This window comes from Epinephelus lanceolatus, chromosome 20, assembly GCF_041903045.1.
Source record: "Epinephelus lanceolatus isolate andai-2023 chromosome 20, ASM4190304v1, whole genome shotgun sequence".
Classification (NCBI taxonomy): domain Eukaryota; kingdom Metazoa; phylum Chordata; class Actinopteri; order Perciformes; family Serranidae; genus Epinephelus; species Epinephelus lanceolatus.
This window is the reverse complement of record NC_135753.1, coordinates 7,129,428-7,154,239: the sequence shown is the minus strand read 5'-3', so window position 1 is coordinate 7,154,239 and position 24,812 is coordinate 7,129,428. Positions and strand designations below refer to the sequence as shown.

The window sequence follows — 24,812 nt, the reverse complement described above, 5'->3', positions numbered from 1 at the left end:
CTGCAGCCTTCCATAAAGGACAATTTGTTCACGTTAAAAAAGGAAGACCTTACACACACAAAAAACACAGCACCATTTGTTTCAGCAAGTGTTCAAGTTCAAGTAGCAAAGCCTTCTAACATCCATTCTAAATGTCTGGAAGAGAGACGTCAGAAGATGGTATTATAGAGTAACAGAAAATGTGTAGAGGTCGAGATGGGTGAATGGATGGGTCAACACAATATTGAACTTCTCTTCAGGACACCAGTTTCCTATTTCCTGGTGACAGTCAACGGTTGCTCTTTTAACCACGACAACCACTGTTCACACACCTTGACCAAGTGGTTACTATTGTAACCATGACTACAAAGGTCCCTTACCCTTTACCAAGAAGTCATTTTAATCCAAACTACAGTATGTACTTCCCTCAACAAAGTAATTATTCCAACCCAAATCATAACCTTTCCAAGTTGTCTTTGTGCCCAAACCGTGACCATTGTGTTGCCACATCATGAAAATGGTTTAGTGTCCCAACAGTAATTTGTAACAGTTTTGGATGGCACATACAAATGATGTCCTGCTGATAGAGGCGTCACTCCAGAGAATGTTTCTGTGTGTGTCAGCAGATATGTGTTATTATTTTGTAGTTGTTTCTTTTGAAGGACTTGATTTAATGTGTCTGAGTTCTTGTTACTTTGTTTCTGTAATATCATTTAACTGTTCTGCGATCTTGATGTATAAGATGTATAAGAGCATGTATGCTTAGTAAACCAACCCTATAGCCACTAAAGCTCTCACCATGCGAGCTCCTCAATCACCATGCACATGCTTTGGGCTTGAATGTTGGCAAGTAGCTGAGTGAGGAGGATTCACCTGTGGTGTCAGAAACACTGGGGTCTGGCTGGTAAAGTGAAACTTGGAGAGCAGCCATTTGTTAAAGTTTTAAAGACCTGACCTTTACTGATTTATAAGAGAAACCGAAAACAAATGATCAGATCAAAGGCCAGGGCACTTTGGATAATAAAACCATATAATAATACAGTAGCTGTGAGTTCAAAAGTCACTCATATTTATTGGTGCATTTCCTCATAGTGCACTATCCTGACATCACCACAGCAAATCACAAATGCATACTGGTCTGGAACCTCTCAGTCCATATATTGTAACAACCCCAGATGTCCCAGAAAAGCCATAGATTTTTTTCTGTGCCTGTTTTTTTCTGATAGGTTATATGATGTGTGTTATCATGAAGTCAGTGACCTTTGAATATGGAACAGAGTCCTTACATTACTGTACTATAAAAGGTACCTGGTGATATGATCTGGTTTGAATTGCAACTGTGACAAATTAAATGTGTTTCACTCACTGGATAAACAACACAACCTTGAACCCCTTTGTAATTCTTACAAAATAATAAAGATGTGGTGGAAAGATTTAGAACTTTCAAGACATTTTAGTCTCCTCTATGACTGAGGGACTGGCTTCATTGTAACTTTAACATACACTCACTTGAGTAAAGGCCCTGAGACACCCTCTGCTGTGGGGCCATTACTGCTTATGCAGCAGGGGTGAGGAGGTTAAAAGTCCACACTTCCATACTGTTTTTTGTTTTTTTAGAATTTGCTTCTTTGTTTGAGGGTCAAGGTTGTGCACATGTAGCAATGTCCCTGTGGTGGAAGATGTACTTAGGACCTTTACTCAAGTAAATGTAGCATATGGCAGTTGAAAATGTACTTAATTAAGAGTAAAATTCCTGTATTCATAACTACACTTACTTTAAGTATGGAAGTATATCAGCCAAATGGAAGTAATAAAAGTAAAAGTAGTCATGATAAAGAGTGGTACTTCTCAATTTTTCAAGTCATTTCATGCAGTCTACTTGTTATTTTCAACCTGTGCAGAGTGAAACACAGTACACTGCAAAAGGATTTTTACGTTAAAGTGAACTCAAGCCATCAGTCCTTAAACAGACTTAAATGTCTTAATGTTTCATATCTTCTCATCACACAGTCTTTGTTTAGTCAGAATTAGCCTGTTTATTTGACACACACTGAATTTGTTACCAGATCATATCACCAGGGACTACACATTAAGAGATTAGTAACTTAATTGTGACACACACATACCCCATAACCCTTTACAAGAGAAAATTACAGAATAAATTAAACATTAAAACAAAAGAGGAACTTGGGTTAATGACTCATGACTATATACACAGGTCAGTTTACAGGCTTCTGGGAAGATTTTTGCTCAAAGATGTAGAAAGCTCACCAATCTTGATATCTATTATTTAACTGCTAAATACTCAATTTTGTCACTGTCACCAGCAACATCAAAACACACTAAAAACAGATATTTAAGATTTAGAATTCAAATATCAAACAATTAATTTGAGGATCATTGTCCTTTTTAATGTTTACCATCTCTTCTACGGGCAGAATACTCTTCCCAACTTTCACACCAGCATGATTCTTGTTCTAAAACAAATTGGATTAGATATCAAAGTACAGCACACTACAGCGAATCATCTTTCTCAAAATACAAATCAGCACTTTTCTGAAAGTGGTTCTGATTATTGTTTATCTTTCATTATTTATTGTTGATCAGAATTTTACTGCTTCACAGGCGTGCATGATCACATTGTACAAACATGCACTGTTCCTCTATAAAACAATAAATGCCAACTTTAAACCTTTAAACTATTAAATGTACTGAGATTGTAGTAAGACTTTAGAATAAGGTCTGCAGTGTACAGCGTCATTTTTCCAAATTTGAATTGTACTACAGATAAGTACAAGGGAATAGGATGTGAAATTTGGGAATAGAGTAATAATAAGGACTGTCAATTTGGGAACGATATGAAAAAATCATACTGTAGATATTTTTTTATTTTTTTTTTAGTATGACAAACAACAATCTGGTATTAGGAAGAAATTCAGAGAACAATGCTGTAAGAATATATGAATGTGAGGGCAAGCCAGAGCTTCAACATGTTGTCCAAAGCTGTAGACGGACGTTCCACGTCTTGGAAAACACCAGTAAAGACAGACATTATGTGGTGGAGTTGATCGAGAAGATCAACAACATTTTTGCTGCAAATATGCAAACTATACCATGTATCAAGAGGAGCAGAAAGAGGAAGCACAGGTGCTGACCAATATAACTTTGTAGTGCGCTGATCAGAATTTTTGTACATATTCTAGGAACACTGTAAATGACCATGATAAGTAGGACAGCTTCTGTACCCAAGTGTGAAAATAAAGAATATATTAAAAACACACACAGACACACAGACACAGACACACACACACACACACACACACAGACACAGACACAGACACACACACACACAAACACACACACACTGATGGTATAGAAAGACATATAGAGTTAGTCTGTATTGCCTCAGATTTATCGATTAGTAAAAAAAATCAATAGAGACGATACAGGCTATTGGATGTTGGATCTGAATGAATGCCAATATGTAGTCTGCGTTATCTGTGTTAAGTACAAAACAAACCAACACAACATCCCTCACTTTGGAGATGATCTTCAGACAAGAATTATACAACTCCATGTGGAAAAAGCATTTGATTAAATTAACTGGACCTTTTTGTTTAACACACTAGTAAAAATGGATAAACACTTCCTGTCTTTCATAAAATGGCTTATGAGCATACTGATAAGGCCTACACCTATATTTGCAAACAATGTTGCATTTCTGGAAATGTTTAGGTACTCTAACTTTCATTCTTAAATGTTATATAAAAATCCTTATTTAATGAATGTCATGAATGAAAATGCCATGAATTACCAGTATATACTGCATATAATTTGTTTGGTTAGTTAGTCGTGTGAAAAAGTTAAGAGGGTGGAAAATTACTCCAAGATTGATTTTACTTGTACTGTTTACTGTATTTGCATAAGATGGTAGCTCCCTCTAGCTGTGGTTTGGCCTCCACCACCTCCTGAGAGAAACATTTGTCTCTTTAATGACTGTATTTCCTTACTCTCATTGGGGTTTAGGCTATTTGGTGTGTATTATAACTTAAACCAAGTTAATCATCAGTTTCAAACTAAATGCCTACGTTATCAGTATTGTCAATAATCTCTGGTGCCCCAAAAATATCCTCTGACAAGATCCAAACAATTATTGACAAGATAACATGATGATCAAACCAGGAGGCTTCCAGTGTTCCCACTAAAACAACTCAGCTGAGTACAACACTGCAGGCTTCAGTACTCCACTTCAGTGTAGCCCTAAAGACAAACAACTGTCATCAAACTTTGCTATAGTAACTGATATTCCCTTGAACATCCAGGTCCATACATTTAATATTATCACTCTACTCTTACAACTGAACAATGCAATATTTACTGGCCCTTTCAATAAGGGTGGTGTGACTGATTTCCACTCTATTTTTCTAGGAGGGTTCCAGCAGGAGAGACTCCAGCTGCCTGCCTCGTTCTCACAGCCTGCCTTCACTGAGTCAGATAACGTCTGCAAAGAACAAGAGCTTAACACGAGCTGAAAGCTTACCTGACATGCTGTTAACAAACAGCTTTGAGAAGTTTACACCTGAAATGACTGCTGATGAAAACGATGAAACCTACAGGTTCCAGTGCTCCTGCCCAGGCCTGTACCAGTGCAGTGTGACAGGCCTGGTGTTTCACATGGAGGGAGAAGGGGACGTGGTTTACAGGATTGTCCCTTGGAACAGGAGGCTACTGGCCCAGCATCACAAGAAGCCTGCAGGACCCCTGTTTGCAGTGTTTGCAAGAAAACTATGAGGAAAATTATTTGTCAAAGACCTTTTTTTTTTTTTTTTCCAAAAAAGAGACCATGACAAGCTAAAAATAGATCATCAGGCCTGGAATTTCATAATTTTAGGGGCAAGGCCACTTGGCCTTTCGTGTTGTCAATTTTTTGAGGGCACAAAGGCCAAAAGCTAGGGCAGCAAGGCCATAAAATAAAATAATGATTTGAAGTCCACGTGCATAATGAATTTAATTTAAGGACTAATGATGTATAACTATCTGTGAAATGAATAAATAAAACAAGCTCAAGTAATAATAATGAGTATAATAAGCAATAATGTGATTTATGTAATAGTACTAATAAACCCAATGTGTTTTAAATATAGAACAACCAGGTTTATGTATTTATAAGCAAACAATCTTAAATATTAGGCCTAAATATTTTTTGAGTGTACATGGTACACTGATTCACTGAACAAGACTGGCTTACAATTATTTTGATGTGTTGTTAGATAGCTAACAAACAAACAAACTACAGCAGGCCTATTCAATTAGGCTATTATTTCAACTGGGCCGCATTTCAAAACCAGATCACGTCGATGGGCCACAGTTTTAGCAGCGAGCGTCCACTTTGTTTTTTTTGCATACATATATATATATATATATACAGGCATGGCCCTCCTCAACATGATGCAGAAACAGAAAGAGAGAGCTATCAATGCACAGAAGCATAATAAGTGACATTAACAGTATCTAATAACACACATTATCACTCTACCAGCATCTCCCTCTCTCCTCTCCTCCACATACACACATGCACACACCTCACCTCATTTAAAACCCAGTAATATCTCACTGGAATATAAATATTCCTCCTGACATCACAATACTGAATGAAGAAAGTCACGTTATCTCAGCATGAAGACAAACATCAGTATCATTCATCCTGCTCTCTGTCCCTCCTCTACTGAGGCCACTCACTGTCTACAGGTCGGCTGCCTCAGGTACATGTTCAGATAAAGTGTTTGCCTACATACAGACAGCTTTCATTTTAGTTTGTCTTTAACACTTTGCTGTTAGCTTTGTTTCCCAACAGTAAGATTGATAAGTTTAAGTTTACAATGAACCCGGGTACAAATCCTTGTTGTCTCATATAAGCTATTTGTAGTTTTTCAGACCATAAATAGAGAAGTTTTGAGCTTTTCAAATGATGATCAGTAAGTGTGTGCTTATCAATCAGCCCTTAAACCTGTCAAAAGCTGCTGGAGAAATGATAGTTTGCAAATGTGCAGAAATTATTTGTAGTTGTAGAAAAAAAATGTCTGAATGAAGTTTTTGTACAACTTGGCACCTTGATTCTAATTTGTGATTCATGAATTAGCCTGACTGGATTGGTTTAAAGATACAAATAAAAAAAACATTGAGAATAAAAGTTGACTAAAACTAAAAAGCATTTTCATCTCAAGACAAAGACTATATCTAAATTAGTCAATCTCAGAAGGTTAAAAGAGGAGGAAATAATCTGTAAATTCAGACAGATCCCTGCGTGGATGGCTGATGGTGACACAAGAGCCATATAGGTAATAAAATAGCAATACTGAAAACTAAATGGTAACAGTTAGTAACAAACAAAGTCAAACAACAAGATTTCAAGTTCAGAATAGAAAAAATAAATCTAATACAATCCAGTAAATAAATCAAACCATGCCAGTGACATTAGTATCATTCTTTATTTTTCTGATCCCTCAATCTTTCCTAAAAAAAAGTTAGATGTAATTTAACACGATGAGAAACAAGAATATAAATCTATATAATCAGCTTGATATTAAACATGCTTTAAATGTTTAGACCGAAAGGTTGATTTAACAAATAGGAGAATCGTTCATCAAATACACAGTTTTGCGAAAATGTTAGAAATACACACACAACTCAAAATATTACACCAGAATATCTCCACGCATTTCCATTATTTTTTGTTAACATACCCGAACATAAAAGTATGTTGCACATATCAGTAGTGAAGAGTCACTGAGGGCATTTACTTAAGAACTGTAGAAGTTCAAGGTATTTTATATTTTATGCTACTTTATACTTCTACTCCTATTGTACCTTTGTATCTCTCTACATTTATTTGTCAGATGTACAGGTGCTGGTCATATAATTAGAATATCATCTAAAAGTTGATTTATTTCAGTAATTCCATTCAAAAAGTGAAACGTGTATATTATATTCATTCATTACACACAGATTGATATATTTCAAATGTTTTTTTCTTTTAATTTTGATGATTATAACTGACAACTAATGAAAATCCCAAATTCAGTATCTCAGAAAATTAGAATATTACTGAAGACCAATACAAAAAAGGATTTTTAGAAATGTTGGCCAACTGAAAAGTATGAACATGAAAAGTATGAGCATGTACAGCACTCAATACTTAGTTGGGGCTCCTTTTGCCTGAATTACTGCAGCAATGCGGCGTGGCATGGAGTCGATCAGTCTGTGGCACTGCTCAGGTGGTATGAGAGCCCAGGTTGCTCTGATAGTGGCCTTCAGCTCTTCTGCATTGTTGGGTCTGGCGTGTCGCATCTTCCTTTTCACAATACCCCATAGATTTTCTATGGGGTTAAGGTCAGGCGAGTTTGCTGGCCAATCAAGAACAGGGATACCATGGTCCTTAAACCAGGTACTGGTAGCTTTGGCACTGTGTGCAGGTGCCAAGTCCTGTTGGAAAATGAAATCTGCATCTCCATAAAGTTGGTCAGCAGCAGGAAGCATGAAGTGCTCTAAAACTTCCTGGTAGACGGCTGCATTGACCTTGGACCTCAGAAAACACAGTGGACCAACACCAGCAGATGACATGGCACCCCAAACCATCACTGACTGTGGAAATTTTACACTGGACCTCAAGCAACGTGGATTCTGTGCCTCTCCTCTCTTCCTCCAGACTCTGGGACCTTGATTTCCAAAGGAAATGCAAAATTTACTTTCATCAGAGAACATAACTTTGGACCACTCAGCAGCAGTCCAGTCCTTTTTGTCTTTAGCCCAGGCAAGACGCTTCTGACGCTGTCTCTTGTTCAAGAGTGGCTTGACACAAGGAATGCGACAGCTGAAACCCATGTCTTGCATACGTCGGTGCGTGGTGGTTCTTGAAGCACTGACTCCAGCTGCAGTCCATTCTTTGTGAATGTCCCCCACATTTTTGAATGGGTTTTGTTTCACAATCCTCTCCAGGGTGCGGTTATCCCTATTGCTTGTACACTTTTTTCTACCACATCTTTTCCTTCCCTTCGCCTCTCTATTAATGTGCTTGGACACAGAGCTCTGTGAACAGCCAGCCTCTTTAGCAATGACCTTTTGTGTCTTGCCCTCCTTGTGCAAGGTGTCAATGGTCGTCTTTTGGACAACTGTCAAGTCAGCAGTCTTCCCCATGATTGTGTAGCCTACAGAACTAGACTGAGAGACCATTTAAAGGCCTTTGCAGGTGTTTTGAGTTAATTAGCTGATTAGAGTGTGGCACCAGGTGTCTTCAATATTGCACCTTTTCACAATATTCTAATTTTCTGAGATACTGAATTTGGGGTTTTCATTAGTTGTCAGTTATAATCATCAAAATTAAAAGAAATAAACACTTGAAATATATCAGTCTGTGTGGAATGAATGTATACATTAAACAAGTTTCACTTTTTGAATGGAATTACTGAAATAAATCAACTTTTTCATGATATTCTAATTATATGACCAGCACCTGTATTTGTAGCTACTTTCTGATTCTTTCCTTGTGGCATGAGGAACTTATACATCAAATGTCCAGTAGATGGTAATATTTCATCAGTTATAGTTTACTGTTCGGTTGAGGCTGACTGATGATTCTACAAAGTCAAAATACAGCATACAGAAGGAAAATGAAAAGTTAAAAGGGGAAAAATATTTAGCATTGTGAACAATTACTGACACAAACTGACCCCGTATGATAAAGACTTGAAACATGGTGCGATGGAGAGGCTAACACATTTTGTTTCATGCTAAAACTTTTTACACCAGATTCAGTCTAAATGTCACATTTTTGGTTAGTTATAGATTCCCATTAACATATTCCAAGAGAAAAAAACAGACACTCAAAATATATCATTCCAACACTTTTAAACTTTCCAAATACGTTAATGTTAATTTATTTATCTTAAATTTATTTGGCAGAAAATAATCAGCTCTGTCACAACATTTAGGGTAACATTTCTTCATGTCCTCTTAATCTATACATGTACCTGTTTATGGTGCCTGTGCAAGTGAAGCCCTGAGAAGTGTATGTATTTAAATCACTGTGTCTGACAGGATCTGTGTGGTGCAATTACCCAAGACAAGAGACACTAAGTTTACAACACAACTGGATTTTATTGATAAATGTAAAGTTTATGCCATCACAGTTTACAAACGATGAAGTGAGAAACAGGGAGCTTTTTTTTTTAAGTAGTATAAAGATGTGTTCGGTTGACTTCACAGAATCCAAGCACCAATTCCAAATGAAAATACTCTGAATATTATATCAATCTCTGATTAAATGCATCATAACTGTATAATCAACTAGTTCAAAGTATTAAATCATTTCACAATGAAGCCTATTTATACTTTTAAGGAAAGAAATCAGCCAGCACTTAATTGATCTGGTCTGATACACACCAGTTATTATTTTATTTGAACATCCTGCTCACTGTCTTCATCAGCTCTTCCACTTGAGGCGAACGTGAGTCACTGTTCTCAAAAAGAACACACCTTCTGCCACACTTCTCAACTATTTTCTTGAGATCAGGCTGGCAGTCATGCAAAAAATTCTCAAAGCTAATTTTTGCACGCCAAAGGTCTTCTCCACGAGTAAACAGGATGACTGTTTGTTCTTGAGCTCTGCTGCCAAAAGCTTTTTCTAACTTTTTTAATATGTCCCTCTCATCTTGTATAAATCTGCTTGTCCGCATCACAAGTAAGTAAACACAAGGCTCCTCCTTACAGAGCTCTTTGCACTTTCTCACATGTTTGTCCTTAACTGATGATTTGATCTCATCATCAAAGATGTCTGGAGTATCAATGACACGAACATGTCTACCACCTATCTCTGTTTCTGCCTCTTGGCACTCTGTGGTAGTCAGACTTGAACTGGTTGTTGACTTGAACAGTGGCTTTCCCAGGATTGTGTTCCCACTTGCACTCTTTCCAGTCCCGGCCATTCCCAGCAGAACAAGGTTCACTTTGGTGCCAGAGTGGTTTCCTGCATTAATGTAGGACAAAAACTTTACAATTATCTGTTTTCATAGCTTGCAAGTGTGACTGCTTGTATTAAAACAAAAACTACACATTTTTCTTACGTTTGAAACTCATCTCGGAATCAGTGAAATGTCCTTTGCTATTTGTGCCACCTGAATAAAAAGGCCAAACAAGAGCTTCTGTAAGTTGCTATAAAACCCTTTGGTTCTGTTTTAATTAATTTGCCCTCACTAATCACTACACAGATTGTGGCTTACCTGTCACCTCCATCTCAGTGCCTTGTGTTGACCTTTCTGGCTCAGGATGGTCAGTATACCTATAATGTAGGGACAGAGTTAGTCAATTTATGATGTAATAGTATACAAACAATTGCAGCCCCCTTGTGAATAAAATTTACCACATATTCTACATGTGCCAGTGTATGGCGTATCAGATAATTTGTCCAAGATTTTATCTTTTTCACTTAAAGTTATATTCAATCTTGCATCTGCATGCCTTTCCTTTCACTTTTACCTCTTATCTGTTGACGTGAAATGTCTATCTTCAGCCAGTTGGCTCAGTTTGCTGAAAACCTGCTTGATGGTGTGACATTTGAATGGGTAAGAAGCTGGGTGTTTACTTTTGAGGGGCAGCACCACTCTGAACTCCTCTGTGGGTCTTCCAGTTATACGGTGCAGCATTTCTATCTGTTGCCATACCTCCTCTGTTGAAAACCCATCCTCTACCACCATCAAAGACATGTGAGGGTGATGATTAATAGCAAATAGCTCTCTTATTTCCACACATGATGTGTGAATGTCTGGTGCACATGTGACCTCATATGAGTTATTTTCATATATCTCAGTACTTTTCAGAACATTTCTTTTGGATACTTGAGATAAATCTTTCCCTAAAATGATGGTTATAAGAGCTTTCTTCAAACGATCTCCATGTCCCAGAATGACGACTGAAATCTTATCTGTGAAAACAACAAACAAAATGTCTTTTTTTTTACCTGATAAATGCAATAGAAAATACATTTGATGATTACATTTTCACATGATTATCCAAAAGAGGTTTACTTCAACAATGGTGTCTTACTAAAGCAAAGCAGAGAGAACAAACATGCATGATAGAAAATTATTACTGCAAAACTTACTGTGGGACATGGTTCATGGATCCAGCGCAGCAAAGTACAGACAGGCTGTGTGGTGTCTGTAGACTGTGCTGCTGTCTTCCTGTTTTATATGGACCTGTTATGCAAATACTGTGAGGCGTGTCAGCTATGTAGCCACCATATAAATGAACAACAGCCTTAAAGCCTTAACATTCATCTTTGTCATCTTTGTTGAGACAACGCTGCTGAGAGAAGATGGCTTTACTTCCTGCAGGTGAGACTCAAAACAAAAGTTTTTGTTTGCATCCACTCTATGTATGTAACTCATTTAATTTAATTTAATGTGTACATCAAATTGATGACTCATGACTCACACTTCAGACAGCTTTACCAGAAGTTATGAATTGCATTCCAGGTCCTGATTTAAGAATCGTGATGATTGGAAAAACTGGTGTGGGCAAGAGTGCTGTTGGAAACACTATTCTTGGACAGGAAAGGTTCGCATCCAGTCCCAGTTTATCATCAGTAACTCAGGTCTGTGAAAAAGCTGTGACACGTTGGGGCAACAGAGTGGTTAGTGTGATAGACACACCAGGGCTCCTGGACACTGAGAAATCCGAGGACTTCATCAAAAATGAAATTGTGAGATGTGTTGAAGTCTCATGTCCTGGACCTCATGTGTTCCTGCTGGTCATCGAACTTGGTCGATTCACCAATGCAGAGAAAAACTCTGTAGAAGCCCTGCAAAAGCTGTTTGGTCCAAAAGCTGACCAGTACATGATCGTGCTGTTTACCCGTGGTGGTGAACTCAAAAACAAGACCATACATCAATATCTACGTGAGGGCAAGCCAGAGGTTAGACAACTCGTTCAGCGCTGTGGAAACAGGTTGCATGTCTTTGAAAACACCAGTAAAGACAGAAGTCAAGTGGTGGAGCTGATAAAGATGATCGACAACATGTTCAAAGCAAACGGGGGAGCATACTACACAGATGCCATGTATCAAGAAGTACAGGCAAAACAACAAAAGTCAAAGGGAAATGCATGTGCTGTCCAATATACCTTTATTGGTGCTCTGATCCAGCGTATCAGATTGTTTATCTCTATTCTAAGAAGAGAGTAGATGGCCATTATCAACAGTCTAAACACATCATCAATATCCAATCAGATCAGATGTGACAATATGGAATATAACACACACTTACACTAAATATACAGGTAGTTATTAGGTATTGACTCAGATTTATCAGTAAAAACATATATATGTTGTAGATTTTAAGAATGTTTCTCAGACTCAGACTTTTAAAGATAAACAACAGTTGTAGTACAGGCTGTGATTTGCTACAAATAAAGTAAAAAATATTTTTTTTGTCTCTGGTACACATAAACCTGTTCCTGATTTTATAATATGTATAATCATGATGATTTGGTTTGTAATAATTTAATTGTACACTTTGATTTTCACTTATTGGTGTAACATGTATGCCCTGAAAAAGTAATGTTTAGTGTTATTCTTGAAAAATGAGAGGGAAATTAAAAAAATCTATGACTGAAAAATTGTGTTTTGTGTTTCATGTTATTGTTAAATTAATTGAGATGATACATCTTCTTATATTATAATCATTATTACTGCTGATATTGTATAAGTTATGTTAATAACACCCATTTAGCATCTACAGGGGTGCAAACTCATCAGGGATGAACTACTATGTTGTAGCTAGATTAATGTGGTTCTGCTCTTCACAGCGATTAAACTGCTATTTGGTCAATTAATAGAAAGAGTTTAGATGTGAAGTTTCTAAGTTGATTTCATAACCACTACATCTAAAACAAAAACAGCAACAAGATAATTTCAGTTTAGCTTCAATGAGAATACTACCTGCCCCCTTTTCAAGCAGCACACTACTGTAACATGCCTTTCTTTTTAACTTCAACAAGTAATGTAGATCCATTTTAGCTGATTGTCTACATTTTTTCAATTATTTTGAAAACATTCAATGGTGGCTCATTGGCCATATATTTATATTTATAGCTTAGTTAAAAAAAGCCCACCGACATTGTTGATGTTGAACAAACCCTCATTGATTTATGGCCAAATTTTGCAACTTGTTTGGAAATCAAATATGAATTGTATAGTTTTCTGAACCTCGTCCCAAAGTGGCTTGAACACTGGGCAGAGGAAAAAGGTGTGAGTATAGTTTGTTGTTAGTTCTCCACATCCTCTCCAGCAGTTAGTTCTCGCTGAGGAGACACATTTCCCATATTTATTTGGGGATAAAAAATAACTCATGTTCACTTTCCAAGCAAACTCTCTCCAATATTTGGATTGATATGACATTTTTCTCTTATGTGCTTTTCCAGTCCTCAGCTGTTATACTAATTTGCAATTCATTTTCCCATTTCTCTTTTAGTCTATCATCTATAATTGAAAGTCTGTGTAGTATTCTATAAATATTTGATACATTTCTTTTCAGATGGCTTCCATTTTGTATGAGATATTGAATTAACTCATTTTAAAAATTGTCCTCTTCTAAATATTTTATTTGGTGATTTCTTACCTGTAATTACTTAAAAGTGGTTGTGGTCCAATTTATATTTAGTTGCAATAATTTCAAATTAGTTTATTGAAATGTTTGTGAGCAAATGGCAGAATGTTATCAGACCTTTACTTGCCCAGGTGACCAGGAGGTTGTCATGTTTATGTGCCTTAAAGTCGGGGTCTTGTGTCATTTCTCAAAGGAGGACACATTCATTATCAATTTTAAAAGTTTTGCATATACATTTTCAATTCATGCTTGTGTCTGCCACACAATGTTATAAACCTGAATTTTATAAAACCTTTAGGAGCCAACTGATTCCTTTACTGTTTAAAGCATACAATTATGCATTAGACACAGGAAGGTGGGCTCAAACATGGCAATCTTCTATCATGATGCTAATTATAAAGGAGGAAAGGATGCTACAACATGTTCCTCATATAGGCCAATATCTCTACTAAATACTGACTATAAAATAATATCAGCAATATTAGCCATAAGATTAAAAAATATCATTACAGATATAACTGTCCCAGATCAGTTTGATTTTATTAAAACAAAGTCAGGACCTTCTGTTAATAATGTTAGAGACAGAAGGCTTTTGATTCAATAAGCTGGCCTTTTATGATGGAGAACTTGTCTAGTTTTGGTTTTGATAAAAAAAAAATGTAGATTATGGCTACAAGCAATTTACAGAAACCCAACCTCAAGAGTAAAACCAAATGGAACGCTGTCAAGAAGGTTCACAATACAAAGAGGAACAAGGCACGGAGACCCTCTGTCTCCAATTTTATTTGCCATATATATTGAAGTATTTTCACAGGCAGATAGAAAAATTACAGATATAAAAGGAATTCAAGTAGATCAAGAAACACATAAACTAGCATTTTATGCAGATAACATAATTGTCTATCTTACATCACCAGGAGAATCTGTATACAAATTAATGAAAACAATCAATGATTTTAGTATGGTCTCAGGATATAAACCAAATGAGATAAAATGTGAACATTATAAACTAAACTGGGATGCAGAAAAAATAAAATACTTGGGTGTGCTCCACCTCATAGAACTATTTGGGTTAGTTGGGATGGATGTCAACTGATATACAAACAAACTTTTTCATATAGAAAGCAATGTATTAAGATCATTTATCAAGGACCTTTCCCATAATTGCAGAGTTGTTATTCTCACTCTTTATTTTTTTGTGTAAAATATATTCTGACCCGAGGCCAACTGTGGATTCCTCAATGAAACAAATCAATCATCCCCATGTTGTATGATAGAGCCTTTTGGCAACTGCAGACCAGGGCTGAGTTCAGCCCGGACAAAACATAGCAACTTATCTATTTACACAGAAATGTGGTGCATTCAACACACTTTTGTGGTACACAGGCACACTGCCTTTTAATATGGTGGGGTTTAATTCAATTTAATTTGAAGGGGGTTTTTTTGGTATGGGAAACATACACTCATCAGCCACTTTATTAGGTACATCATGCTAGTACCTGGTTGGACCCCCTTTTTCCTTCAAAACTGCCTTAATTCTTTGTGGCACAGATTTAACAAAGTGCTGGAAACATTCCTCAGAGATTTTGGTCCATACTGACTTGATAGTATCACGCAGTTTCTGCAGATGTGTCTGCTGCACATCCACAGTGCGATTCTCCCATTGCATCACATCCCAAAAGTGCTCTATTGGACTGAGATCTGGTGACTGTGGAGGCCATTGGAGTACAGTGAACTTACTGTCATGTTCAAGAATCCAGTCTGAGATGATTTGAGCTTTGTGACATGGTGCGTTATCCTGCTGGAAGTAGTCATCAGAAGATGGGTACACTGTGGTCATAAAGGGATGGGTACAGTCAGCAACAATACTCAGGTAGGCTGTGGTGTTTAAACAATGCTCAGTTGGTTCTAAGGGGCCCAAAGTGTGCCAAGAAAATCTCCCCCACACCATTACACCACCACAAACTGCTGTCTTGTGTTTATTGTCTTCTCTATTTGTATTTTATCTATTTATCTGCTGTCTCCTCCATTTGTATTCTTTCTATTTATTTATTTATTTATTTATTTATTTATAAGGGACTACAGATGCAAATTAACAGCTTTGCTACAATCCGCATGTTTACAGAGATGCATGATCAATGTTCATTAATGTGCACTGTCCCTATCCAAATAAAGTAAAGTAAAGCATTTCACACTTTGGAAAAAATCTTGAGATTCAAAGAGACAACACATGCTCTTTGAGTTTCTTATCATTTTCTCGACTCAGAAAAATACCAATCATGGTTCGTTGTGACAAAGCTTTTCTGTCACTGGAACGAGAAAGGGCAAGAAAGCAGGTGCAGACAGTTTCTTGGAATGATTCTCATCAAAACAACATTGTTTGATCTAAAAGAATGCCATCATGTAGCCAACACCCTGGAATCCAGAATCTCCTCCTGAGTGTCTGAATCAATTGAACCTGACATTTACCCACACATCATTTGCACCAAAATTGAATAGGCCTACTTAAGGGTGATTTTACTTGTGTATTTGCATAACACGTTAGCTCCCTCTAATTGTGTTTTTGCCTCTACCAACTCCTGTGAGAAAAAAAAAAACTTGTCTCTTTAGTTTCTTTATTTTCTTAAGTAATGACTTTAGTTGTTCTTTTATCTCAGACATGTTAGGATGTTACACACCTTGACATGTTGCGGAGGAAACTTCCGCCTTCCTTAGAAGTGTCACTTGGTGGTGGTTGTGACGCGTCTTTATCAGCTCATCTGTCAATCAGCCGATTCATTGTCCCTGGGCCCCGCTTCTGACAGGACGGTCACGCCTCCCTAATATCGTCCGATTGACAGATCAGCTCATAAAGACGCGTCACAACCACCACCAAGTGACACTTCTGAGGAAGCCGGAAGTTTCCGCCGAAACATGTCAAGGTATGTAACATCCTAACATGTCTGAGATAAAAGAACAACTAAAATCATGATCACAAACTAAAGACATAATGAACACCATTGAACTATTTTCTTGAGTAGTTATTATAATTGGGCTTTAGGCTATTTGATGCTCGGTAGGTAGCGCTAAAACAATACTAGTTTCGAACTGAACATCAGAGTTATCAGTAGACTGGATGATATCTACTGGTGCTCACAAAAATTTTCTCCGCCAACTCAGCTGAGTACAACACTGCAGGCTCCAGTACTCAACTTCAGCACAGCCCTAAAGAGCAAGAATTGAAGTATACTGCATTGGCTCATAATCCCAGAAACATCCAGATCCACACCATCAATATTACCTTATTATCACTCCACTCTTACAAGTCCATATTTATGATACAATATTTACTGGCCCTGTCAATAAGGATGAAGTGACTGAAGAATTGGGACAGTTTTCTTTGGGTTTACACAATAAAGATGGTGTTGATGCAGCAGCAGTGCAACCTGCTGTCCAAACCAACAAGCTACCAGCTGAAGACAAAGCTGCTCTCAATCTGTTGTTAAGTCTCAGATATATGCCCATGTTATCTGCTTTGTGTGGGTTGTTGTTGCTGTTTGACATACTCATTTTACTGTATCCTGGGCTCACTAAAAACTCACACGCACTGGAAAACTTTAATCTTCATCAAAATTTAACAAATAGGCTTTATTACAGCAATATGTATGGGATATATCAATGTGTATTGCTAAGACTGTGGAAATTTACATGACAAAAACATGTTAGATGAGCTGTCAATGTGTCAACTTTCTACGATCTGATACAGAGTATTAGCAGATTATAAATTATAGAACTAAACAAAAGGAAACAGAATTATAACAAAGACTCTCATTTCGATAAACCCTAGGGATGAAATGAATCCAGTTACACCAGCATACATACATATAGATAGATGTTTAGTACTAATACAGACCTAAGAGTGAAGCTCCAGAAGCTCACCACCACCACCTAGTGTCCAAAAGAACATATTACAACCACAATCACTGTTTCTCATTCACTGACTCCATTAGTATTATTGGGGGGTGGGGGGGTGGTATTTGGTCAATTAATAGAAAGAGTTTAGATGTGATGTTTCTAAGTTGATTTCATAACCACTACATCAAAAAGAAAAACAGCAACAGGATCATTACAGTTTAGCTTCAATGAGAATACCACCTGCCCCCTTCTCAAGCAGCACACTACTGTAACATGCCTTCTTTTTAACTTCATCAAGTAATGTAGATCCATTTTAGCTGATTGTCTACATTTTTTTCATTTATTTTGAAAACATTCAATGGTGGCTCATTGGCCATATTTCTTACAATAAGAATTGATTGGCATTTTTTCATGAATAACAAAAATAAAATATAGCCACAAGCGGTAATTCCAATGTCCAAATCTCCACTGGGCCACGCTCTTCTTTGGAAGCACTGTTGCTTCCTTTTGGTCAACTGCAAAAACATTTTGGTGATATGCTTTAATGGCTTAGTTAAAAAAGCCCACCGACATTGTTGATGTTGAACAAACCCTCATTGATTTATGGCCAAATTTTGCAACTTGTTTGAAAATCAAATATGAATTGTATAGTTTTTCTGAACCTCGTCCCAAAGTGGCTTGAACACTAGGCAGAGGAAAAAGGTGTGAGTATAGTTTGTTGTTAGTTCTCCACATCCTCTCCAGCAGTTAGTTCTCGCTGAAGAGACACATTTCTCATATTTATTTGGAGATAAAAAATATCTCATGTTCACTTTCCAAGCAAACTCTCTCCAATATTTGGATTGATATTAAATTTTTCTCTTATGTGCTTTTCCAGTCCTCAGCTGTTATACTAATTTGCAATTCATTTTCCCATTTCTCTTTTAGTCTATCATCTATAATTTAAAGTTTACGTAGTATTCTATAAATATTTGATACATTTCTTTTCAGATGGCTTCCATTTTGTATAAGATATTGAATTAACTCATTTTAAAAATTGTCCTCTTCTAAACGTTTTATTTGGTAATTTCTGACCTGTAGGTACTTAAAAGTGTTTGTGGTCCAATTTATATTTAGTTGCAATAATTTCAAATTAGTTTATTGAATTGTTTGTGAGTAAATGGCAGAATGTTTTCAGACCTTTACTTGCCCAGGTGACCAGGAGGTTGTCATGTTTATGTGCCTTAAAGTCGGGGTCTTGTGTCATTTCTCAAAGGAGGACACATTCATTATCAATTTTAAAAGTTTTGCATATACATTTTCAATTCATGCTTGTGTCTGCCACACAATGTTATAAAACCTGAATTTTATAAAACCTTTAGGAGCCAACTGATTCCTTTACTGTTTAAAGCATACAATTATGCATTAGACACAGGAAGGTGGGCTCAAACATGGCAATCTTCTATCATGATGCTAATTATAAAGGAGGAAAGGATGCTACAACATGTTCCTCATATAGGCCAATATCTCTACTAAATACTGACTATAAAATAATATCAGCAATATTAGCCATAAGATTAAAAAATATCATTACAGATATAACTGTCCCAGATCAGTTTGATTTTATTAAAACAAAGTCAGGACCTTCTGTTAATAATGTTAGAGACAGAAGGCTTTTGATTCAATAAGCTGGCCTTTTATGATGGAGAACTTGTCTAGTTTTGGTTTTGATAAAATATGTAGATTATGGCTACAAGCAATTTACAGAAACCCAACCTCAAGAGTAAAACCAAATGGAACGCTGTCAAGAAGGTTCACAATACAAAGAGGAACAAGGCACGGAGACCCTCTGTCTCCAATTTTATTTGCCATATATATTGAAGTATTTTCACAGGCAGATAGAAAAATTACAGATATAAAAGGAATTCAAGTAGATCAAGAAACACATAAACTAGCATTTTATGCAGATAACATAATTGTCTATCTTACATCACCAGGAGAATCTGTATACAAATTAATGAAAACAATCAATGATTTTAGTATGGTCTCAGGATATAAACCAAATGAGATAAAATGTGAACATTATAAACTAAACTGGGATGCAGAAAAAATAAAATACTTGGGTGTGCTCCACCTCATAGAACTATTTGGGTTAGTTGGGATGGATGTCAACTGATATACAAACAAACTTTTTCATATAGAAAGCAATGTATTAAGATCATTTATCAAGGACCTTTTCCATAATTGCAGAGTTGTTATTCTCACTCTTTATTTTTTTGTGTAAAATATATTCTGACCCGAGGCCAACTGTGGATTCCTCAATGAAACAAATCAATCATCCCCATGTTGTATGATAGAGCCTTTTGGCAACTGCAGACCAGGGCTGAGTTCAGCCCGGACAAAACATAGCAACTTATCTATTTACACAGAAATGTGGTGCGTTCAACACACTTTTGTGGTACACAGGCACACTGCCTTCTAATATGGCAGGGTTTAATTCAATTTAATTTGAAGGGGTTTTTTTTGGTATGGTAAACATACACTCATTAGCCACGTTATTAGGTACATCATGCTAGTACCTGGTTGGACCCCCTTTTTCCCTCAGAACTGCCTTAATTCTTTGTGGCACAGATTTAACAAAGTGTTGGAAACATTCCTCAGAGATTTTGGTCCATATTGACTTGATAGTATCACGCAGTTTCTGCAGATGTGTCTGCTGCACATCCACAGTGCGAATCTCCCATTGCATCACATCCCAAAAGTGCTCTATAGGACTGAGATCTGGTGACTGTGGAGGCCATTGGAGTACAGTGAACTTACTGTCATGTTCAAGAATCCAGTCTGAGATGATTTAACCTTTGTGACATGGTGCGTTATCCTGCTGGAAGTAGCCGTCACAAGATGGGTATACTGTAGTCATAAAGGGATGGGCACAGTCAGCAACAATACTCAGGTAGGCTGTGGTGTTTAAACAATGTTCAGTTGGTTCTAAGAGGCCCAAAGTGTGCCAAGAAAATCTCCCCCACACCATTACACCACCACAAACTGCTGTCTTGTGTTTGTTGTCTTCTCTATTTGTATTTTATCTATTTATCTGCTGTCTCCTTCATTTGTATTCTTTCTATTTATTTATTTATTTATTTATTAGCGACTATGGATGCAAATTAGGAGCTTTGCTACAATCCAGCATGTTTACAGAGATGCATGATCAATGTTCATTAATGTGCACTGTCCCTATCCAAATAAAGTAAAGTAAAGTAAAGTATTTCACACTCTGGAAATAATCTTGAGATTCAAAGAGACAACACATGCTCTTTGAGTTTCTTATCATTATCTCAACTCCATACCAATACCAATCATGGTTCGTTGTGACAAAGCTTTTCTGTCACTGGCACGAGAAAGGGCAAGAAAGCAGGTGCAGACAGTTTCTTGGAATGATTCTCATCAAAACAACATTGTTTGATCTAAAAGAATGCCATCATGTAGCCAACACCCTGGAATCTGGAATGTCCTCCTGTGCCTCTGAATCAACTGAACCTGAAAATTTGTTACCTTACACACGCTGCTCATACCTATGTTGTTCTTCCCACGAGACTTTCTGCCTCCATTCTTTCTGAAATGGTTACTGACACTGACAATCCATTTCATTTCCTATATTACTGCTTTTCTCCACTATGTCAAGCAGCATTACACCGGCATTCTGCTCCACAGCGGTGAACCAAACTTCCAGAAGAAATAAGTTTTGCTCTAATTTTGAGTCCCTTTGAATCCAGATTAAGAGCTTTTATGATCTCCAATGACTATGACTCATTCTTCTTTAGAACTTGCTATTTCCACCTTGTATGCACATCCTAAACCCAACATTATCTTTAAATTTTTTTTAAAAAAATTCTTAAGAACAGTATTTTCTAAATGTCTATTTTTTTATTATTATTATTATTATTATTATTATAAAGACTTGCCTCAGATAATTCACAGTTCAGTTCAATACAACCCAGTGGCGTCACAGTAAGAAATTACCTTAATTTTCAATTTTCTTTTTCTTTTTTTCCCTACAGTTTTTATTTGTTAATTTACATTGATTTAGTTATTAAAACTAACATCACACAGTAGGTTTATTCGGGGATAATTTTACCAATGAGTTAATTCAATATCTGATACAAATGGAAGCCAACTGAAAAGAAATTGATCAAATGTTTATAAAATATTACAAAAACTTTCAATTATGGATGATAGAGTAAAACATAAATGGGAAAATGAATTGCAAATAAGAATAACAGCATAGGACTGGAAAAGCACATTAAGGGGGGGAAAAAAAAGAGTTTCTTATTTTGTATGTCCCTTCGTGATAATTCTGTGTCCCTTCTCTGAATTTGGAGGCTTTTGCAGGTCTGTGAACACAGCTCAAGAGAACTTTTCATGACTTTTTATTTTTACAACAGCAGCAGTTTATTGGGTTTTAGTCATGGAGAGGATAATTGAGGAACAAACTCTTTGATTATCACTTTGAAGACTTTCTTTCAATCAGTTTGTGGTTGGAGTGATCAGAGCTGATCTGATTACATTGGAGCTGCTGGAAGCAAGTGTGAGTGAAAGCACCTTCCCTCGGCTGCTGTTACATAGGGAAAAGCAGTGCTAGTGTGCAGATTGCACAGGAATGCAGCATGTTTCATCTCAAGTAGGTTGGAAAAATGATAGACAACACATAAACTACATGCATTAACAAATGGGTAAGTTTGACATTCACTGTGCTTGGCACTTTCCTGCTTCATCTGTTACAAGAGTATGTTCTGCCACGAGAGTGAGTGAGTGAGTGAGAGAGAGAGAGAGAGAGAGAGAAAGAGAGACGCAACTCTAATACTAGAATATCTATGCTATATTTGGCGGCAGATGATGATGTTGTGGTGATGCACCACAAATAAATGAATGTGTCTGGAAACCTTGAATTGCGTTACTAACCATCTTGCAACATACTAGCTTAGCATAGCTGCCTCCCAGTGTGTCTCACTGAAGTAGAATGTTTTAGTTTTGGGGTGGGAGGGGCAGAGAACATGTTGACTCTTCTGTCCTGTGGGTTGGCACACATTCATTATCAATTTTAAAAGTTTTGCATATACATTTTCAATTCATGCTTGTGTCTGCCACACAATTTCATAAAACCTGAATTTTATAAAACCTTTAGGAGTCAGCTGATTCCTTTACTGTTTAAAGCATACAATTATGCATTAGATACAGGAAGGTGGGCTCAAACATGGCAATCTTCTATCATTATGCTAATTATAAAGGAGGAAAGGATGCTAAGACATGTTCCTCATATAGGCCAATATCTCTACTAAATACTGACTATAAAATAATATCAGCAATATTAGCCATAAGATTAAAAAACATCATTACAGATATAACTGTCCCAGATCAGTTTGATTTTATTCCTGGAAAGATATTGGCAGACAATATTTGGTGAACAATTAATATAATTGACTATGCTCAAAAATAAAGTCAAGACCTTCTGTTAATAATGTTAGAGACAGAAGGCTTTTGATTCAATAAGCTGGCCTTTTATGATGGAGAACTTGTCTAGTTTTGGTTTTGATAAAATATGTAGATTATGGCTACAAGCAATTTACAGAAACCCAACCTCAAGAGTAAAACCAAATGGAACGCTGTCAAGAAGGTTCACAATACAAAGAGGAATAAGGCACGGAGACCCTCTGTCTCCACTTTTATTTGCCATATATATTGAAGTATTTGCACAGGCAGATAGACAAAATACAGATATAAAAGGAATTCAAGTAGATCAAGAAACACATAAACTAGCATTTTATGCAGATAACATAATTGTCTATCTTACATCACCAGGAGAATCTGTATACAAATTAATGAAAACAATCAATGATTTTAGTATGGTCTCAGGATATAAACCAAATGAGATAAAATGTGAACATTATAAACTAAACTGGGATGCAGAAAAAATAAAATACTTGGGTGTGCTCCACCTCATAGAACTATTTGGGTTAGTTGGGATGGATGTCAACTGATATACAAACAAACTTTTTCATATAGAAAACAATGTATTAAGATCATTTATCAAGGACCTTTCCATAATTGCAGAGCTGTAATTCTCCCTCTTTATTTTTTTTGTGTAAAATATATTCTGACCCGAGGCCAACTGTGGATTCCTCAATGAAACAAATCAATCATCCCCATGTTGTATGATAGAGCCTTTTGGCAACTGCAGACCAGGGCTGAGTTCAGCCCGGACAAAACATAGCAACTTATCTATTTACACAGAAATGTGGTGCATTCAACACACTTTTGTGGTACACAGGCACACTGCCTTCTAATATGGCAGGGTTTAATTCAATTTAATTTGAAGGGGTTTTTTTTTTTGGTATGGTAAACATACACTCATTAGCCACATTATTAGGTACATCATGGTAGTATCTGGTTGGACCCCCTTTTTCCCTCAGAACTGCCTTAATTCTTTGTGGCACAGATTTAACAAAGTGTTGGATTTTGGTCCATATTGACTTGATAGTATCACGCAGTTTCTGCAGATGTGTCTGCTGCACATCCACAATGCGAATCTCCCATTGCATCACATCCCAAAAGTGCTCTATTGGATTGAGATCTGGTGACTGTGGAGGCCATTGGAGAACAGTGAACTTACTGTCATGTTCAAGAAACCAGTTTGAGATGATTTGAGCTTTGTGACATGGTGCGTTATCCTGCTGGAAGTAGCCATCAGAAGATGGGTACACTGTGGTCATAAAGGGATGGGCACAGTCAGCAACAATACTCAGGTAGGCTATGGTGTTTAAACAATGTTCAGTTGGTTCTAAGAGGCCCAAAGTGTGTCAAGAAAATATCCCCCACACCATTACACCACCACAAACTGCTGTCTTGTGTTTGTTGTCTTCTCTATTTGTATTTTATCTATTTATCTGCTGTCCTTCATTTGTATTCTTTCTATTTATTTATTTATTTATTAGCGACTACGGATGCAAATTAGCAGCTTTGCTACAATCCGGCATGTTTACAGAGATGCATGATCAATGTTCATTAATGTGCACTGTCCCTATCCAAATAAAATAAAGTAAAGTAAAGTAAAGTAAAGTATTTCACACTCTGGAAATAATCTTGAGATTCAAAGAGACAACACATGCTCTTTGAGTTTCTTATCATTATCTCAACTCCATACCAATACCAATCATGGTTTGTTGTGACAAAGCTTTTCTGTCACTGGAACGAGAAAGGGCAAGAAAGCAGGTGCAGACAGTTTCTTGGAATGATTCTCATCAAAAC

The 24,812-nt window shown here is 36.7% G+C and overlaps 2 protein-coding genes across 3 annotated transcripts; one reads left to right on the top strand and one right to left on the bottom strand.

The window, feature by feature from the left end:
* Positions 1 to 9,112: 9,112 nt before the first annotated feature.
* Positions 9,113 to 11,184, bottom strand: LOC117264956 (GTPase IMAP family member 9-like). Of its 2 annotated transcripts, XM_033639296.2 has the most exons (5): positions 11,135 to 11,184; positions 10,510 to 10,954; positions 10,254 to 10,312; positions 10,098 to 10,148; positions 9,113 to 10,000 (listed from the first exon to the last, which is right to left on the bottom strand). In XM_033639296.2, the coding sequence occupies exons 1-5, from the start codon at positions 11,142 to 11,144 to the stop codon at positions 9,429 to 9,431; spliced, it is 1,137 nt and encodes a 378-aa protein (XP_033495187.1). In that variant the 5' UTR covers positions 11,145 to 11,184; the 3' UTR covers positions 9,113 to 9,428. The 2 variants fall into 2 exon arrangements, with proteins under 2 accessions (XP_033495187.1, XP_078018746.1); XM_078162620.1 differs by lacking the exon at positions 10,098 to 10,148.
* A 132-nt stretch (positions 11,185 to 11,316) lies between these two features.
* On the top strand, positions 11,317 to 12,628 carry LOC117264963 (GTPase IMAP family member 7-like). Its single transcript, XM_033639303.2, has 2 exons — positions 11,317 to 11,366; positions 11,508 to 12,628. Exons 1-2 carry the CDS (start codon positions 11,348 to 11,350, stop codon positions 12,212 to 12,214), a joined length of 726 nt encoding a protein of 241 aa, XP_033495194.1. The 5' UTR covers positions 11,317 to 11,347; the 3' UTR covers positions 12,215 to 12,628.
* Positions 12,629 to 24,812: the final 12,184 nt, after the last annotated feature.

Bases quoted from the DNA above. Each gene is read 5' to 3' on its own strand.
- LOC117264956 (XM_033639296.2), bottom strand. The intron at 10,149-10,253 runs GTAAGCCACAAT...CTTTTTATTCAG, and splicing joins CACTGAGATGGAGGTGACAG to GTGGCACAAATAGCAAAGGA. The intron at 10,001-10,097 runs GTAAGAAAAATG...ACATTAATGCAG, and splicing joins TTCCGAGATGAGTTTCAAAC to GAAACCACTCTGGCACCAAA.